This window comes from Hyla sarda, chromosome 1 (assembly GCF_029499605.1).
Source record: "Hyla sarda isolate aHylSar1 chromosome 1, aHylSar1.hap1, whole genome shotgun sequence".
Classification (NCBI taxonomy): Eukaryota; Metazoa; Chordata; class Amphibia; order Anura; family Hylidae; genus Hyla; species Hyla sarda.
In genome coordinates this window covers 229,631,412-229,650,069 of record NC_079189.1, presented here as the reverse complement: position 1 = coordinate 229,650,069, position 18,658 = coordinate 229,631,412, and the positions used below count along the sequence as shown (strand labels likewise).

The 18,658-nt window shown below is 41.9% G+C and overlaps 1 protein-coding gene across 12 annotated transcripts in view; it reads right to left on the bottom strand.

The window, feature by feature from the left end:
• The window catches only part of SEC31A (SEC31 homolog A, COPII coat complex component), a 96,804-nt gene that overhangs the window by 38,486 nt on the left and 39,660 nt on the right, over positions 1 to 18,658 (bottom strand). For all 12 annotated transcript variants that reach the window (XM_056568900.1, XM_056568899.1, XM_056568898.1 and 9 more), the window contains exons 2-10: positions 14,989 to 15,068; positions 10,708 to 10,831; positions 9,937 to 10,135; positions 9,657 to 9,752; positions 7,054 to 7,194; positions 5,920 to 6,062; positions 5,610 to 5,709; positions 1,575 to 1,736; positions 1,289 to 1,441 (exon numbers count right to left, since the gene is read on the bottom strand). In XM_056568900.1, the coding sequence (XP_056424875.1) occupies positions 1,289 to 1,441; positions 1,575 to 1,736; positions 5,610 to 5,709; positions 5,920 to 6,062; positions 7,054 to 7,194; positions 9,657 to 9,752; positions 9,937 to 10,135; positions 10,708 to 10,831; positions 14,989 to 15,067 (1,197 nt within the window). In that variant the 5' untranslated portion in view covers position 15,068. The remainder of the gene's footprint in view (positions 1 to 1,288; positions 1,442 to 1,574; positions 1,737 to 5,609; positions 5,710 to 5,919; positions 6,063 to 7,053; positions 7,195 to 9,656; positions 9,753 to 9,936; positions 10,136 to 10,707; positions 10,832 to 14,988; positions 15,069 to 18,658) is intronic.

The window sequence follows — 18,658 nt, the reverse complement described above, 5'->3', positions numbered from 1 at the left end:
ACTAAAATCAAATGTTTTGTGCAGTTTTTTGGGGGTTTTCAGTAGTTTGGCACAATAGCAACTTTTAATTCAATTCATTAACTAAATAAATCAATAACTTCAAGACCTATAACAATTTTTTTTATGGAGCTAGGTGGGGTTTTTTTCAGTGAAAAAACGTAAAATTTCTATTGGTATTATTTTCAGGTACTTTTTGATTGCTATCCTTTCCATTCTTTGGCAGGCTAACAAAAATACTGCCTTTTTTGTTTTCCAGCATTCACCTTACAAGACAAATAATGATATATTTTTATAGTGTTGGTCGTTATGTAACAATACCAAATATGTATAGTTCTTTTTTAATTATCTTGTATTTTATACAAAAATATTTTAAAGTAGTTATTCGGTGAAAAATATTTTTTTCAGCCTTGCATAGTAACATATATTTTACATCAATAACACAGCAGCACCCTTGCAATGCATTATAGCTGTAAGCATTATGAAACCAGGCAACGTATAGAGCCATGCTTTTGGTACAGCTGCATTTTGGCACATACATGGAAGGCATTGGGAACCTCTGGCTGTCATGGATACCCACCGGGATGCTGATTGGTTCATTGTGTTTACAGTCCCAGGATGAGTCCTGTCAATTAATTTAGGACATGGGAGGGGCCTGGAACTTAAGCATGAGGCTTTTGACCTAAATAGGCAGTGGCCCAGCCCAAAAACCCATTAGTAACCACCGTAAAAACTGGCATTTATAGAAAGATGACTCCCTATACCCCATCAAAGCCAGTAAGGCAGGAAGAAGCTGCTGGGGACCATCCCCAATAACTCATGGTTCAGGAAGTATAATGACAATATTAGTGATGAAAGGTTAACTTTACTATATTCAATACAATTCATAAGAACTAAAAATAGGATACTACACCTTACGGGCAAAGAAATACAATGCCTGATCGTGGGGGTCCGGGTGCTGGGAAACCCCGCTTTCTCCAGCACGGTACCCCAGTCATCCGATGCACGGAGCGAACTACAGCCGCCACCCCTCCATTTGTGTCTATGGGAGGAGGTGTAACAGATATGTAATACAAGCTACGCCCCATCCCATAGACATGAATAGAGGGAGTGTGCTGTGACGTCACGGACACGGAAGCTTCAAGCTTCTGTGTTCAGAACGCCGCCGTGCCGGTCCAGAGATCATAGGCGGTCTGGCCACTGGATAGGGGATCAGATGTCTAGGGGCAAAGAACCCCTTTAAGGGATTTTTAAACATTTACTGCATTTACACCAGCTGGCGATCACTTACAGAAAATGAAGCTCCAACTGGTCGTCGCAACCATTTTGGTGGTTTTTTCAAAGGTTGAACACTGCTCTGCTGTGTGGTCTGCTGAGGAAGCTGCAGAGGAGGGAGGGGCTGTCCAGTTCCAAATGGGTCCAAGTTCCCAAAAGATGAAGAAAGCTACACAGAAAACAATCCATAACCAAATGCACTACATTCACTTGTACAGACAAAAAGGCTTTAACAAAAAAGCAGTAGAAATATTAAGTAGCTTTGTGATACAATGAAAACCTGGGTTAAAAGCACAATTTACCTTATCCGCCTGTTTCTGATTAAGATTGTCATTGCCTCCACCCATAATGGAATATACACTGATGCGTCCATCAAAAGACGCTGCAGAAAGCACGGCCGGATTCCGTGGACACCACTGAATATCAAAACACCATTGTGTATTTGTTGGAAGCTCATATAAAACCTAGAAGGATATGAAAAAAAAAAGTTTATTCTACACAATACCTAAGAGAATGTATTACTGTTCCAAGAATAGGACTCTATCTCACTTCTTAATAAATGTGTCCCATCTGCGGCTGTCCACCCGCCATAAATAAAAATCTAAGGCTGGAATTCCACAGTTTTTTTGGGGGGGAAAACAACAACAAAAACGACAATTCTGCAACATGGTGTTTTTTCGGCCAAAAACCGCTGCGGCCAGATGTTCGCTGTAAATCAATGAGAAATCGCAAAATTCTTTTTGAATCCTTTTGCAAAATTGCAGCACGTTGAGCCTATGGCATTTTTCTCCTATAGAAGTCTTACGGGAGTGAAACGCCATGTGGGTTTTAACTTTGGCGTTTTTTCAGGCGTTTTTTATTCTCTTTTGTACTTTAGCGATCCAAAAAAGTGCTGGAGATACCGTTTTTAATAAAATTTCGTAGGGTACCATTAAAAATAATAATAAAAAAGATACAGTAGTGATGGAAAAAATAGTATTTAACGAAATTTCTTTTTTATAACAACATTTTTATTCATTTTTAAACACGGATCAATTTATGTGTGTGGGTAGGGCACTAAAAATGTAGCAGACAATTAAAATGTAGTGTGTTTTTCACTTTTTTTTCTTAATTTTAAGGTGGTACTACTACTCCCAGCATGGAACACACTGTTCCATGATGGTAGTAGTAGTTCCTGTACTAATTGACAGGTCGCCCGGGTTCCGTTGCAATCCTTCTGTATAATGTATAGATGCGGCGGCCGCTCTTCTATGGTCCCTTGCACTGCCGTATATACAGGTTCTTCTCAAAAAATTTGCATATTGTGCTAAAGTTCCTTATTTTCCATAATGTAATGATAAAAATTAAACTTTCATATATTTTAGATTCATTGCACACCAACTGAAATATTTCAGGTCTTTTATTGTTTTAATACTGATGATTTTGGCATACAGCTCATGAAAACCCAAAATTCCTATCTCAAAAAATTTGCATATCATGAAAAGGTTCTCTAAACGAGCTATTGACCTAATCATCTGAATCAACTAATTAACTCTAAACACCTGCAAAAGATTCCTGAGGCTTTTAAAAACTTCCAGCCTGGTTCATTACTCAAAACCGCAATCATTGGTAAGACTGCCGACCTGACTGCTGTCCAGAAGGCCATCATTGACACCCTCAAGCAAGAGGGTAAGACGCAGAAAGAAATTTCTGAACAAATAGGCTGTTCCCAGAGTGCTGTATCAAGGCACCTCAATGGGAAGTCTGTGGGAAGGAAAAAATGTGGCAGAAAACGATCCACAATGAGAAGAGGTGACCGGACCCTGAGGAAGATTGTGGAGAAGGACCGATTCCAGATCTTGGGGGACCTGCGGAAGCAGTGGACTGAGTCTGGAGTAGAAACATCCAGAGCCACCGTGCACAGGCGTGTGCAGGAAATGGGCTACAGGTGCCGCATTCCCCAGGTCAAGCCACTTTTGAACCAGAAACAGCGGCAGAAGTGCCTGACCTGGGCTACAGAGAAGCAGCACTGGACTGTTGCTCAGTGGTCCAAAGTACTTTTTCCGAATGAAAGCTAATTTTGCATGTCATTCGGAAATCAAGGTGCCAGAGTCTGGAGGAAGACTGGGGAGAAGGAAATGCCAAAATGCCTGAAGTCCAGTGTCAAGTACCCACAGTCAGTGATGGTCTGGGGTGCCATGTCAGCTGCTGGTGTTGGTCCACTGTGTTTTATCAAGGGCAGGGTCAATGCAGCTAGCTATCTCAGGAGATTTGGGGAGCACTTCATGCTTCCATCTGCTGAAAAACTTTATGGAGATGAAGAATTCATTTTTCAGCATGACCTGGCACCTGCTCACAGTGCCAAAACCACTGGTAAATGGTTTACTGACCATGGTATTACTGTGCTCAATTGGCCTGCCAACTCTCCTGACCTGAACCCCATAGAGAATCTGTGGGATATTGTGAAGAGAAAGTTGAGAGACCCAAGACCCAACACTCTGGATGAGCTTAAGGCTGCTATCGAAGCATCCTGGGCCTCCATAACACCTCAGCAGTGCCACAGGCTGATTGCCTCCATGCCACGCCGCATTGAAGCAGTTATTTCTGCAAAAGGATTCCCGACCGAGTATTGAGTGCAAAACTGAACATAATTATTTGAAGGTTGACTTTTTTTGTATTAAAAACACTTTTCTTTTATTGGTCGGATTAAATATGCTAATTTTTTTAGATAGGAATTTTGGGTTTTCATGAGCTGTATGCCAAAATAATCAGTATTAAAACAATAAAAGACCTGAAATATTTCAGTTGGTGTGCAATGAATCTAAAATATATGAAAGTTTAATTTTTATCATTACATTATGGAAAATAATGAACTTTAGCACAATATGCTAATTTTTTATAGAAGAACCTGTATACACCTATTCATATTTCCCGCAGAGAGTTGTGATTGGCCAGATGGTTCCAGCCAATCACAACTCTCTGTGGGAACTATGAATATATTATATATATATATATATATATATATATATATATATATATATATATATATATATACACACACACACACACACACGTCAGTGCAGGGGACCATAGAAGAGCAGCCGCCCGCATCTATACATTATACAGGAGGATCACAGTAGGTGTCAGGAGTGACATCCGCTGTGATCTTTCCTTAACTGCAGGTACTACTACTCCCAACATGAAGCACACTCTGCTCAATGCTGGGAGCTGTAGTACCTGCATTAATAGACCGATCGTAACAGGTGTCGGAAGTTACACTCGCTGTGATCTGTCTATTAATGCAGGTACTACAGCTCCTAGCATGGAGCAGAGTGTGTTCCATGATGGGAGTAGTAGTACCTGCAGTTAAGGAAAGATCACAGCGAGTTTCACTCCTGACATCTGCTTTGATCGTCCTATCTATTGCAGAGTCCTATCTATCTGCACTATACTCCGACCAGTGATGTGAATAGAACATCCCTCATTCATATTTCCCTCTGAGAGCGGTGATTGGCTGCAACCATCCGGCCAATCCCCACTCTGGGCGGAAAATATGAATGAGTGATGTTCTATTCACATCACTGGCCAGAATAGTGCAGAGATGTGAGTGCTGTATAGAGCCGCTCCGCATCTCTGCTATATTATGGCAATATGTCTATTAGTACAGGTACTACTACTCCCATCATGGAAGTCTGTTCCATGCTAGAAGTAGTAGTACTACCAAAAAAATTTAACAAAAATAAAAATAAAGTGAAACACACATACACACTTTATTAAAAATTTATTAAAAGTTCATTATAAAAAATAAAAATTTCCTTAATTGCACTTGAGTTCTTTCTGGCATTTTTTTCTGTGAAAAAAAACGCAAGAAAAAAAAAACCAAGTGGAATCTTAGCCTAAAGCAACAATGAGGTGGTGTAGCTTACCGCTATAATTTACCTCAATTTATGGTTTTAATTGTAATAAATTGGTTGAGTACTTGAAGGTCCCACTCTCACCCTCCTAAAGCTTGGCTGATTTCAAAACTAAAATGTATGACTAAAAAATGACAGTTTACTATAAGTCCTGTTTCAAATGATGCCAGAGGCTAAGAAGCAGGTACGCATGGCAACCTTATGTTGTGAAAATACACTTCCCCATGCTCTGTTATTATTCTAAAAGTTAGATACTGGTAAAGATTATTACAGTCCAAACTGAAGCTCTATTAAATCATTAACCAATCTAAAATGTGTACACGCTCTATTATTAGTATTAAATATTTTATCACACACAATCAGTGTCCTAAATATATGTTTAGAATAAACTATAATCAACATTTGAACAATGCACTATTTTTACTATTTTTTATAGCCACTTACTTCTCCAGTGTTTGGATTTGAGCAGAGTATTTTTGAGTCCTTCCCACTGCTCAATAACAGTTCAGAGTCTGCCATACTCCAAGCAATAGCCAAAATGCCCCTAAAAGGTCAAAGCATATAGCTCAGAAAATACACTCAATTATACAATAAAAAAATAAAATAAAATAAGTAAATAAAATAAATAAATAATAATAATCAGTAAGCTTCTAAAAATGTTCATGGCCCAAAGAAACAAGATGTAAGATGCAGATGCAACAATTCCAAACTTCTGACCTTATTGCTGTGTCTAGATAACGGATGATTTACATACCTTGTATGGTTTTCCATTACTCGTAATGGTGAAGAGGCAAATCTAAGATCCCATATTTGTATTACAGGCAAGCGATCATCCTCTGAAGACAAGACCATTTGTGTAGCAACATCAGGATGCCAAGCCATGCCAGAACAATGCATCTACAAAGGGATTGGAGCAAGATGATTTTTTTATTTAAAAGGGTTATTTGGTGGATATTATTTCAATTTACAAGATAGGGGTGTTGGGAAACTTATATTTTTATACCTATGTTCCCTGTATTTTTATGTGTGACTTCTAGTTAAAATTGTGTTAGCTGGTTTTTCCTTGTTCTGGCCAGCGCCCAGCTTAAAACTATGGAACGGACCTTGAGTAGAAGAATAACAAGCTTTTGCTATATTAGGAAATACCTGTAAGAGGGGCACTGTGATTGGCAATAAAGCTACTTATGCACAATTAGCCACCAGTGTGCCTTTAGCCAATCAGCTAGCACTCAAACTATTATTTTTCCTGACCTTGGAAGTGACTCTGCTGCTCCTTTGCTTGGCTGTAAGAGTCCACCCGTTTGTATATACACCTGTAATAAATCTGTCTTCTAATCCAGACGACTGGAGTTGACTGATAACTGGGAGTTAAGAGATTCCAACAAGGTGGTAACTAGCTGATTAAACAGGGTACAACTGCTGGGAATGATCACAAAAAAACAACAACAAAAAACAAAAACCCCTTGTTCCAAGTGAATGAAGCAGCAGCACGCATGCTCAAGCATAGCTCCACGCACTCTGTGTGGGACTTCTAAACATAGCCGAGCGATGTGCTTCAGTATGTTTGGAAGTCCCTTAGACACAGTGAATAGAAAAATGCCTGAGTAGGTGGAGGTCAATGCTCTGTTTTAGCGATTGACCAAGTGGTTAGATCCCCACTAATCAGATAGTTTTCCCCTATACTGTATTTAGCACTGTTCTTTTAGATGCTGTTGTGACTGGTATTACAGCTCAGCGAGTGGCCCTTCAAAAAGCTGATCAGCAGAGGTATTGCAAAACAGCCCCCAATAATAATGACAAAACATCAACTTAAAAGTCCCAGATAACTCCTTTAATAACACATGCATCATTTAAGAATTACAACATTAGAGTTGTGTGTTTACTATACCCTATTGCTGTGGTCGCTGACTTTAAGAATTGGTTCATTTTTCCGTAGGTCCCATACTGTGGCCCGACCACTGGGGCTAGCAGAAGCCAGAATGTGTTGAACCTGTCTGTTCCATGAAATGCAGCTGATGTCCTCTAGAGGCTAAAATGTAAAAATTATAGGTTACAAACATGCCAACGTCAAGAAATTCCTCTATTAACGTCAAAAGTATTTATAATAAAAAGATGCCCCCGTTCTGGTGAACTCAAGTTGTCCTTGTATTACACGGGACTGTTTCTAATGTGCGAATCACTTAAAGTGGTTGCAGAAAAAAATACTCCTCAATCGCATTGAAAACAGAAGGCCAGGCACACTAAAAGGTGGCCATACACATTAAAAGGGTAGTCCAGTGGTGAAAAACGTATCCCCTATCCCAGCGGTCGGACCCCCCGCGATCTGTCTGTACGGGGCCCCGGCTCGCTGGCCAGATAGCGCGTGTTGACCACCGCATGAAGCGGCGGCTGACACACCAAAGGCAGCGCTCCGGCTCTGCCATAGAGTTTTATTGAGTGGGCGTGTCAGCCGCCACTTCGTGCGGTGGTCAACAGCAGTGATGTTCATTCTAGACATTCAGAACACATACACGCTTGGTCAAACCTAAACACAGCATTTCAGAGAATTCACAATTTAATGAGGACCTGGGACAGGGATGGAAAATATATAGGGAGAGATCTGTCAATAAAGCCCAGCAGGGCAGGAAGGAGCAGATGGAGAGTCACCTCCTTGACTTTATGCCTAGTCCAGTCAGTAAATCTGCAGTAGCTGCTTTATTTATTCTCTGTCTGCTCTTCTGTATTTGGCATTGTTTGGCACAAAGCAGCATGCTGTAAAGACAACAAATCTTTCCTTTAATGTCCCAATAAGGAAATATATGTATGTGTGCCTTTGACGGCAGGGGGTTGTTTAAGTAGGACCTAGGGGCTGGTCAGAAGTGATGACCTCACTCAGATGGCAGGGCTAGAGCACAGAGGCGAGATCATGCCCAGCCTTCTGAGGCAGCAGAGGATGACATGTCATCTGGGTAGAGAGGGAGGAGCTGGGGAGCTGCTGAGACAAGCCTCACTAACAATGACAGGACTACATAACTTTCTGTCAGGGGTGAATCAAGCAAAAGCATGTTCAAGCCAGTATAATTTGCGATAAGACTGTGTTAGTGAGTTATAATACTTGAGATGAAGATTCTCTGATGCTGGAATACCTTTTAAAAAGGGGGTTGTCCTAGCTAGCTCCTTCTGGCTTTCTCCGACTCCTACAGCCTGTTCACAGCAGCTGGAGTCTGTCGGGAAAGTCGAATGCAGCCGAATTGGGGAAGTTACACAATTTGTGTAACTCCAATTGAATTTAATGGGAGTTGCATTAAGAGGCGTAGCCTCAAGGGATACTGTTTACTCCGGGAGTTACACAAACAGTGTCGCTCACAAGCTACACCATTTGCGAAAATCCCCTTTAATTGGGGGTATTAACCAAACAGCGTTCTTGCCCAACTTCAGGGGTCTAGGCAATGAAGTCTATAAATTAGCCACTCATGTGAAATCAAAAGATAATCACACATATAACCAAAGAAAAAAAATGGTACAAGCAGCCAGCCCCGCAACAGTAAAATCTTATTTATGAGACAGACATTCTTAACATTCCATAGAAAAGGCAACTGTAGAAAACATGGACATATGTATGGTACAGGTATACACCAACGCGTTTCAGGTCAAAAACCCTTAGTCATGACATGACTAAAAATCTTTGACCTGAAACGTGTCAGTGTTGCTAGTGTTTGCACACAAGCAAGGGTGCTATTAATAATCTATTGTACCTAATTCCTTATGTTTATTTTAATGTAATATTTTATACTTTTATCAGCTGTTTGTATCTACTTTGTATTCCCACCAGCAAGGGCCCTGCTGGTGCATGCGAGTTATGCTGCCATTGCATCTTTTAATACATTTTGTTCATCAATGTATGCGAGTTGTCCTGTATCTATTAGGTCTTGAGCACTAGTTTTTTTAATTTTTCTTTGCTAGGGATGAGCCAGGTGAGCTGGAAACTGTTTTCTATTTTTACAAGCATATTACCCCACAAATATGAGGGTACCAAGAGAGGAGATGCTGCAAACCCAGGGATCAGAAAAGGAAGTACAATCGTGTAGCACAATCCAAATGGAAAGAATGACCCTGTGGGGGAAACTTCAAAGATTTTTCTTTTTTTAGAATGCTGAATGTGACTTTGTTGATAACAGTGAAACATCTCTATAGCAGTGATGTATTTTGGGTTGCACTCAATCTGAGGAAGGGAGAGGGAATCGTAAACATGTCATTGGTGTAGAAATGTTTTATTGTTTTTATCAATAAAGTCACATCATTCAGCATTGAAAGAAAAATCTTTTTCTAAAGTTTTTTTCCACGAGTCTGCAGCACTGGCTACAAAGGGTCGTTTTTTCTTCCATTTGTTTCAGGTGCAGACAGAATCCTGCAGACTGACATTAAAGGAAACTTTCATTTGGTGTACCTTTAAACATGCAATAAGCACAGACAGGAATATAAATGAGTACAAAGGAATTCACTTCACCTTACCTGCGATTTAGCACCAGGTGTCATGGGCACAGCTAAATTATTACAATCCCAAATGTAAATTTCAGATTCATTGGCACCAGATGCAAAAAGGTTAATCTGTAAAGTAGGAGAAGAGCACAAATACCTAACGGATATTGATAAAGAACAAACAAAAGTACATACAGAATACATAAACTACAATTTTTTATATATGTGCCAGGTAATGCCAACCTATAGGGAAATGGATGTTACAAATTAAGTTTTACAGACGCAAATAACAATGAATGTTAAGAGACCTTACCTGGAATGGGTTTACATCCAAAGCTCTAACTGGTCCAGTATGCTTATCCTGCTGAGAGATCACCACGTTATTATCACCAGCCAAAATCTTAGCTGGGTCATAAAGAATTACATTTCCATTCTCTCCTCCAGCAATGAGAACACCTGAAATGCTGCTTTCAGAGTTTACGATATGTGGTCCCCAAATAAGCTTATGGTACCTGAAAAGTAAAAAAAAAAACACATTGTAATGTAAAAAAACACACATACATTAAAAGGCCAAAGCAATAGTCACTTACTGCAGAAAAATAACAGTTATATCCCTGTTGTCATTTTACCCCTTAAAAGGGGTACTCCGCTGCTCACCGTTTGGAACAAACTGTTCCGAACGCTGGAGCTGGGAGCTCGTGACATCATAGCCCCGCCCCTTAATGTCACACATTGCCCCCTCAATGCAAGTCTATCAGAGGGGGCGTGACAGGCGCCACTCCACCTCCCAAAGACTTGCATTGAGGGGGCGGGGCGTGACGTCATGAGGGGGCAGGAGCTCCCAGTGGTTAGTGGAGCACAATTTCAGATATGCATGCCAAGCAGAATCATCCTACTGTCAATGGCTGCCAGTCCAGAGCTGAGCAAAATCCTTCAGTGGAACTGCTTTCTCCAAGACTCAATGTGCAAAGTTCATATTGCACATAAAATACAGTCATGACTGGATGACACCTCAACTAAATGAACAGATATGGTAACTGTGGTCTGTGAGACACAATAAAAAAAAAAAAAAAAGTATAAATACCGATGAGAGGACACAAAGGAAGCACATGACTTCATATCCAGAGATGGCTCATCCAAATCCAGTTCAAAAATCTCCAAAGATGCATTAGTACTAAAAGTGGCATCAAGCTGCTGGGCAGAGGTGCCTAGAAATAAAGTAAAATATACAGTCTTAGCTATATTAGTGATCATCATAAAAAAAGATTTTCCAAAGCACACTTGTGGCACTATATACACACACACACACACACACACACAAAACACTATAGACCATTTTAAGCACAGCTGCCAACAACTATAGGAGTCTGGCAGCTTATGAAGTGGCAGTGGTGTAGTTTTGTGCCCATCACCATCAAGGGTTGTGAACACGCTATACAAAATTAAAATATACTAAAAAAAGGCTACAAAATGCCTATATTATGGAAAAGCTGGGTAGAACCTTTTCAGGAACAGAATCTCCATGTACTGTTACTGTTAGAAACGACTGCTGAAATATCAAATAGACAGATCAAAAGTTGTCAATTGCACGGGGTCTCACTCCTGAGACCCAATGTGATCGTGAGTAATAAGCCTTTAGTTATATGCCTTCTCTGCATAGAGAAATGTACTAATGTACTAATGTCTCAGCGGGCCGGGGAGTGGAGCACAATGCCACCTGCTTCCTGGCTTATTACTTGCATGGCGGGTCTCAGGAGTCTGATCGATATATGTCAAGTTGTCAACAGTTGTTTTTAATGATGGTAAATGCTTGAAAGCTTTTTCTAAGATGGCATTTAGGCAGCTGTAAGAATTTTTTGTAAATAAGCTGTATACTTTGTGTTAGGTATGGGACAGAATTCAGTCATGACAATGAAAGTTTATCTTTTTCAAACAAAACCACTGACAGAATAGAATCCATTTAAGAACGGTGTAGTAGGGGTTCTTGTTAGAGCCACATACAAACATCGTAAGTCGAATTCTTGCAACACAATAGAAAATACAAGACTATGGCATTAAAATTATTAAAAATATAATAAACCCCTTGGTGCTAGTTACCATACATTCATAGCACTGGCCGCAGATTCATGAATGCTTTATTGTCAAAAAATTATGTTTACATAATTAAAATTTTTACTGTCAAAAGTAAGTAGCTTGAAATTGCTTTAATAGTATCAACCTATGGCAATGTGACATTATTTATACTGATAACATTATACTGTGAATTTCAGAAAAAGAAAAATATAAACAACAAGTCCTGAAGTTTTTTCCCCCAATGCCATTAAAAATATAGAACTCATCCTGCAAAAAAAACAAAACAAAAAAAAAAAACACACTGACATGGATACATTAACAAAACAATTAAAAAGTTATGTATTTCGAAAGCAGTGACTCAAAAAGGAAAATTAACCTGTTGCCTTAAGGCCAAAATAGCTCAATCCTAAGGCTGGGATTCCAGTTGGCAGCAGGAGGAACTTATATGCTATCTTCTGTACTGGGCCTTCATGGCACCCTCTCCTAAGCAACCTCCACTGCATTGCCTGGGACTAAGCTTCCCACCCACCTTACCCCTTATGATGGAGGCAGGCTCCCTCCTGGCTTCTCTGTTTTCTGCACATCGATCACAGGCCAGGGGAAGACAACTGTGCAGTTCTTTCAGTGACCAGGCAGAAAGCTTTAGAGAAGCTTTCCCCATCATAAAGAACTCCGGGAAGTCAGGCTACGTGGGCTAATAGACGCTGGGACTTTTTAGCAACATTTTTTCTTGCTAAAAAGTAGGGATGTCCCGTACTGATACTTTAATTCTAGTACTCGCCGATACCAAGTACGAGTACTTATATTTTAAAGGGAATCTGACAGCAGGGTGATGCGGTTTCTGGCGCCTTTTACCGTGCTGGTATGTGGGTTCCTTGTTGTGCACAATGGAGGCGGCTGCTGTAGTATGAGCCAAGATTTCTCTCTTCTCCATTGGGCACAACAGGGAATTTGCATTGGTAGCGAGACCGATGACCACATGATAAGCAGCGGTAGAAACTGGGTCACCTGCACTATCTACTTATATATTCAAGTTAGTGCAGGTGACTGCTGTAAGATTGCCTTTAATAGTAGGTAGTGTCCCCTTACAGACATTAGCAGCAGCGCCCCCCCCCCCCATAGACTGCAGCCCCCCTATAGACAGGGGCTTCCCGTTTAGACATTAAAAGCAGCACACAGCTCACCTGCGGCTGTCCTCCGTCGGGTGCTACCGCTCCACTGCCCTGTTCTTCCGTCCTCCCGGTCCTACAGTCCGCATCATGGCGTCCTATGCAGGAACGCTTCCTCCGTAGCGTTACGCTGGGCGCAGGGGAGGAGGCGGAGTGGCGTTGTGTCACATGCTCCTCCATGGAAGACTATGAAGCGGACTGTAGGACCGGAGAACAGGGCAACGGAGGGGCAGCGGAGCGGCAGCAGGTATGGACATGGTATTGGGGACATTAAACGAGTCCCCGATACCATGTAAATGGCTAGTATCGGGACATCCCTACTAAAAAGTGGGTCTTAGTAGTCTGAAAAATACAGTAAATTATTTACATTTTTAATCCAGAATAGAAAATCTGAATTATAATCAGCAAACCCTATTCCTTACTAAGGGAGTTATGCTTAGGAATTGCCCCTTAAACTACTACAATCTTATTTTATCATAAAAGGGGAGGAGACACAACATACATTTTCTCTGTACAATAATGAATTTTACAATAGAACTTCCCCAGATTTATTGTGAAACACGTGTGCATATTAGAAATCAGGTAGGAAAATAGCTAAAGAGGAACCTGTGAAGAGCCGTATGCAGCCCAAAAAGAGGCAGGCTCTCATTACAACCATCTATGATTTACTCTAAAGTAAGGCTGGGTCCACACTACGTTTTGTCCCATACGGGAGCGCATACGGCAGGAGGGAGCTAAAACCTCGCGCTCCCGTATGTGACCGTATGCGCTCCCGTATGTCATTCACTTCAATGAGCCGACCGGAGTGAAACGTTCGGTCCGGTCGGCTCATTTTTGCGTCGTATGCGCTTTTACAACCGGACCTTAAACAGTGGTCAACCACGGTTTTAGGTCCGGTTGTAAAAGCGCATACGGCGCAAAAATGAGCCGACCGGACCGAACGTTTCACTCCGGTCGGCTCATTGAAGTGAATGGCATACGGGAGCGCATACGGTCCCATACGGGAGCGCAAGGTTTTAGCTCCCTCCTGCCGTATGCGCTCCCGTATGGGACAAAACGTAGTGTGGACCCAGCCTAAGCCTGTTGGGGTCATCAGACCTGTGGTCAGACAGGGACTTGTGGGCAGAATACTGACTTTAAAGAGAACCTGTCACCAAATAAAACTTGAATATAATGTTCCTTGTGTAAGTATCAGACACTTACCCATTCACTTGCTTTTAAAATTATCAACATAAATATGTTTAAAATTTAATATAAAAACGGCCACTAGGTGGCTCTGTTCTGTTCCATGCTACAATTAATACAGTGAGTTTGGTCTCCTCCTGGCCTGGCAGGAGACCAAACTCAGGAAGTGTTTCTCTGCACTGAGCTTGATTGACAGCTGCACAGAAAGTGAAAGCTCCACAGATTCTCACAGAAAGCTGCACAGACTGACAGTTGCAGGAGAGCCTCACTGATAGCAACACAGACTGAAACATGCACAGAGCCTTAGGTCTTCTATTCATCACAGCACTGCAACCATGTGAAGGTTGAAGTGGTACCCCAGCAGGCTTCAGTGATGTCATGCCTGCTGGGAAATGCCCACTTTCTCCTGCTAGGAGAAACATATGATACAGAGCTTTTTAAAGCTCTGAAATAGTTTTTAAGGGCAGGAGGGGTGTTAGGAGTAGTTAGGGAACATAGCCTGGGGTAGTTTAGAACTATTTATTTGGTGACAGGTACTTTTTAAATAGTCTTCATATCATGTAAATGTAAAACTGGTCCCGCTGTAGAGCTATAGAGAAATTTGAATAAAAAAATTAGTAAGGAATAGAGGAGAGTATTTAGCTGGGACTCCCTGTGAGCTTCACTCTACCTCATTAGGCTTTATTGACAGGTGTTTCCTATACACAGTGACATGTCTATCAAGCCCAGAGAGGTAGGGGGAAGCTCTGATAACTATTCTTCCCATTCCCAGCTAAGTTTTAAAGTATGACTTCTCTGAAATGCCAGGGCATTCCTCAGAAAATAATGTTGGATAGTGTAATGAGGGAGTATGTGCCTGCTTCATGCTTCCTGTGGTTCAGCAACATAATGCTCCCGATAGGTTCCTACAATGCTTTGGAGCACACAACAGCACTTACCGGTTGCCAGATATATGGGATGTTGCTGAGAGGGGCTCCAGGCCTGCATGGCAGTACGGTCAATTTCTTTTAGCTTCATTCTACATAAAAACAAGTGGGGAAAAAAATCATGAGGACAATTTCTACATGCACTGGTTAGCTGTCTTCACAGGATTGTCCATGCCTTTATATGTACATTTGGATTAAGCAGACTTCTTAATTTATGATTATCAGTCATCTGTAGAAGAATATGAAGGTTAGGATAGTTTCTACCTTTTCCCAATGTTCTGCTAGAACACTAGAATACCAAATACTCTAACTATGGAGCTTTCCTTACACATGTATCATTTACAATTTTACACTATGCTTTTCAATATGACATCCCTAGGTTAACAACATATTCACTGGCTGCTAGATGAAAACATATGATAAAAATAAGTACAACAAACACAGCCGTTTTCCTGTAAGGCCACGTTCACACGACTGAAATTCTGCATTAACTTTAATGGGATTCCACAATGTCATTCACACAGCAGAATTTCAGTATGCGGAATTCCGCTGCTGAAATACTGCATTCCACGCTCCAGAAAATATAAGTCTGGTCTTCTATTTTTCTGGACTTCGGCTGTGGAATCCCAATGAAGTCAATGGGGCTTGATTTCTGCTGAATTTGTGCGGAATGCATGCCAAATCCACACAAACTATTGAATTAAATAAAATCTATCTTTTTCCTGAGATGCGGAATCTGTGCGGAAACTTCTGCACGGATTCTGCTCCGATTCCACATGCTTTTAAAAACTACATAATTCTGCACCGAACCAATGTGGATGCAGAATTCATGCAGATAGGCGGAATTTCTGTTGTGAGAATGCAGCACAGCGTTGTTTCATGAATCTCCCTTGCCCTGCTTTCACTGAATGACATACAGGGCTCCATGTTGGAACCCAAACCCATGCAGGACATGGAAAAGAGAGGGGGTGGCAGGAGGCGTGCTGCTGCAACATTTAACCGCCTCTATGACACTTCAACATTACAAAACAACGATTTTATAACCTTACTAACCGCTATCAGAACAGGTACAGTTAGTTTTATCTCACTAAGACCATTCTGTTGCTGTCTTCTGCTCCTTGTACAGAGCTGAAAGATTCCATTCCAATCAATTTCCATATATAGAAAATAGTAACTGGGCACCGTCTGTATTTATTCAGTCTGTGACACTCCTTGCTCAGCAGAGTCCAAGCCACTAGATCCGGCAATGCATCTAGGTCTGGGGTGCTCACGGATACACAGAGTCCATACAATCACCATCAGGTACGAAAAATCGGAGCACTAACCTCAGACAGCATAGGATGCAAAAAACTTCTTTTATTGAAGAAGAAACGACATTGCAGGGAGGTAGGAGGTGATGCAGGAACGGGGATGTGTGCTGCCGGTGGGCGATGGTCCGTTATCGTGCGTATCGCGCTTCGTCAGGTGATAACGGACCGTCACCCACCAGCAGCACACATCCCCGTTCCCGCATCACCTCCTACCTCCCTGCAATGTCATTTCTTCTTCAATAGAAGAAGTTTATTTGCATCCTATGCTGTCTGAGGTTAGTGCTCCGATTTTTCTTACCTGATGGTGATTCCATTCCAATCTGATTTTTTTTTTTTTTTTTAGATAAATTTAAACAATTGTATGAGACAAACACACAAAAAAACAACAACCACCCTCTCACACCTTTCTGCCAGATTCCAACAATAGTTGAAATAAAAATCATGCCCTGTATTATAGCCGATTTAGTTATGAGCTCTCTTGATACCCATTTCCTCAATTATACAGCTCATATTCTGTTACACAACCAATATAATTCACACTTTCTGTCTAAAGAAGGCTGCCTCATTCTGCGTTTAGGAAACAAAGCAACATTAAAATAATAAAAAATAAATACACACATTCAGTGTAAATGATTTGAGAAAAACATAATGTTGCGTTTTGAAGGTAAATATTGCAATCTCAATGTCATATAATAAATAGTGAAATCCTCTCCGTTTCATGTCCCATCCACCCATTTCATATCCCACCTGTGCTCTGCCCCATTTCAACTCCCCCCAATTCATATGCCATTAGCAAATATGGGATTATGCCAAATATAATAGGATGCTGGGGCATGGGGAAACATAACCTATTGCTTACCTATCTCCGGACCTTCCCGCTGAGCCAATCAATAGCCAAGAAAGCACACTGCTGCGGTCAGTGAGTGGCTGAGCCGCGAGGTCCTGCAACCAGCTGCTTGTCTCAGAAGAAGGAAATACAGACACCGGAACACCCTCAAAGGAGAGCGTTGGCAAACCAATAGGGGACTAGGCTAGGCAAGGATCAGGCTTGACATCGGAGACACACGGGAGTCTTTTTTTAAGTGTGAAAAAGGTATTGGTAAATATTTAATGGTCCTAAACAATTAAATTCCTATTTACATGCATGGGGCAAGACATAAGCATGTTGGGAATTAGTCTACCCAAAAGAGAGATCCAGTGGTAGAGGAACAGAGGTGTCCCAGTGGTTGGATCTCTACTGATCTAACAGTTAACATCCATCCTATAACTAAGTCTAAAAAAGACTGCATATCATACTGACAAAATCTATACAGAAAACTAATATATGCAAGAGGAAAAAGAAAGCCCTAACCAAATGTGCTTAGGAAGAACAGATTTATTCTTTAGGTTTCTTAGATACCATTTGTATGACAGGAAAGCATTGCAGGTAAAATGCTTCTAGTTCCTCACCGTGGACATGCCCTAAAGCATAAACTGCTTGCACTTTGGACCTTATATGCTATATGTCTACAGCAGACCTTATCAGTAAGTAAGCATATTTAGAAATGCCAACAAGCAAGAGATGTTCGGCACTGCGGTAATGTAGGAGAGGGTGTAGGGGTATACAGGTTGATCTCGCTGACAAGATGTATGGCAGTGCTCTGACTGCAGTTAAAGTACATCAACAGGCATACCTTATTTTTTGCCGTATAAGACGCACTTTTTCTTCCCCAAACTGGGAGGGAAAAGTTGGTGCGTCTTATACGGCGAATACACCCCTATCGTGGCGGTCCCTGTGGCCATCAACGGCCGGGACCCGTGGCTAATACAGGACATCACCGATCGCGGTGATGCCCTGCATTAACCCTTCAGACACGGCGATCAAAGCTGACCGCCGCGTCTGAAGGGAAAGTGACACTAACCCGGCTGTTCAGTCGGGCTGTTCGGGACCACCGCGATTTCACCGCGGCGGTCCCGAACACCCCGACTGAACAGCCGGGTTAGTGCTTACAGGACACCGGGGAGGGACCTTACCTGCCTCCTCAGTGTCTGCTCCGTGCCGGGATCCCCTGTATGGCCGGCGCTCTCCTTCCTCGTCATCACGTCGTCACGCACGTGCGGCGGCGATGGAGAGCGAGGATACCCGGCCGGCAGCAGAGACGTTCCGGAGCGACGGGGACACGGCGACAGCGATTGAGCGACATCCAGGGCAGCGGTGACGGGTCCGGAGCGGCGGGGACACGTGAGTATTACCTCCTATCCAGTGGTCTTCAACCTGCGGACCTCCAGATGTTGCAAAACTACAACTCCCAGCATGCCCGGACAGCCAACATGGGCAGAAATAAAAAGGGATTGGGACGTAAAAAAGCCACATGGGCAGAATATGGCGTACA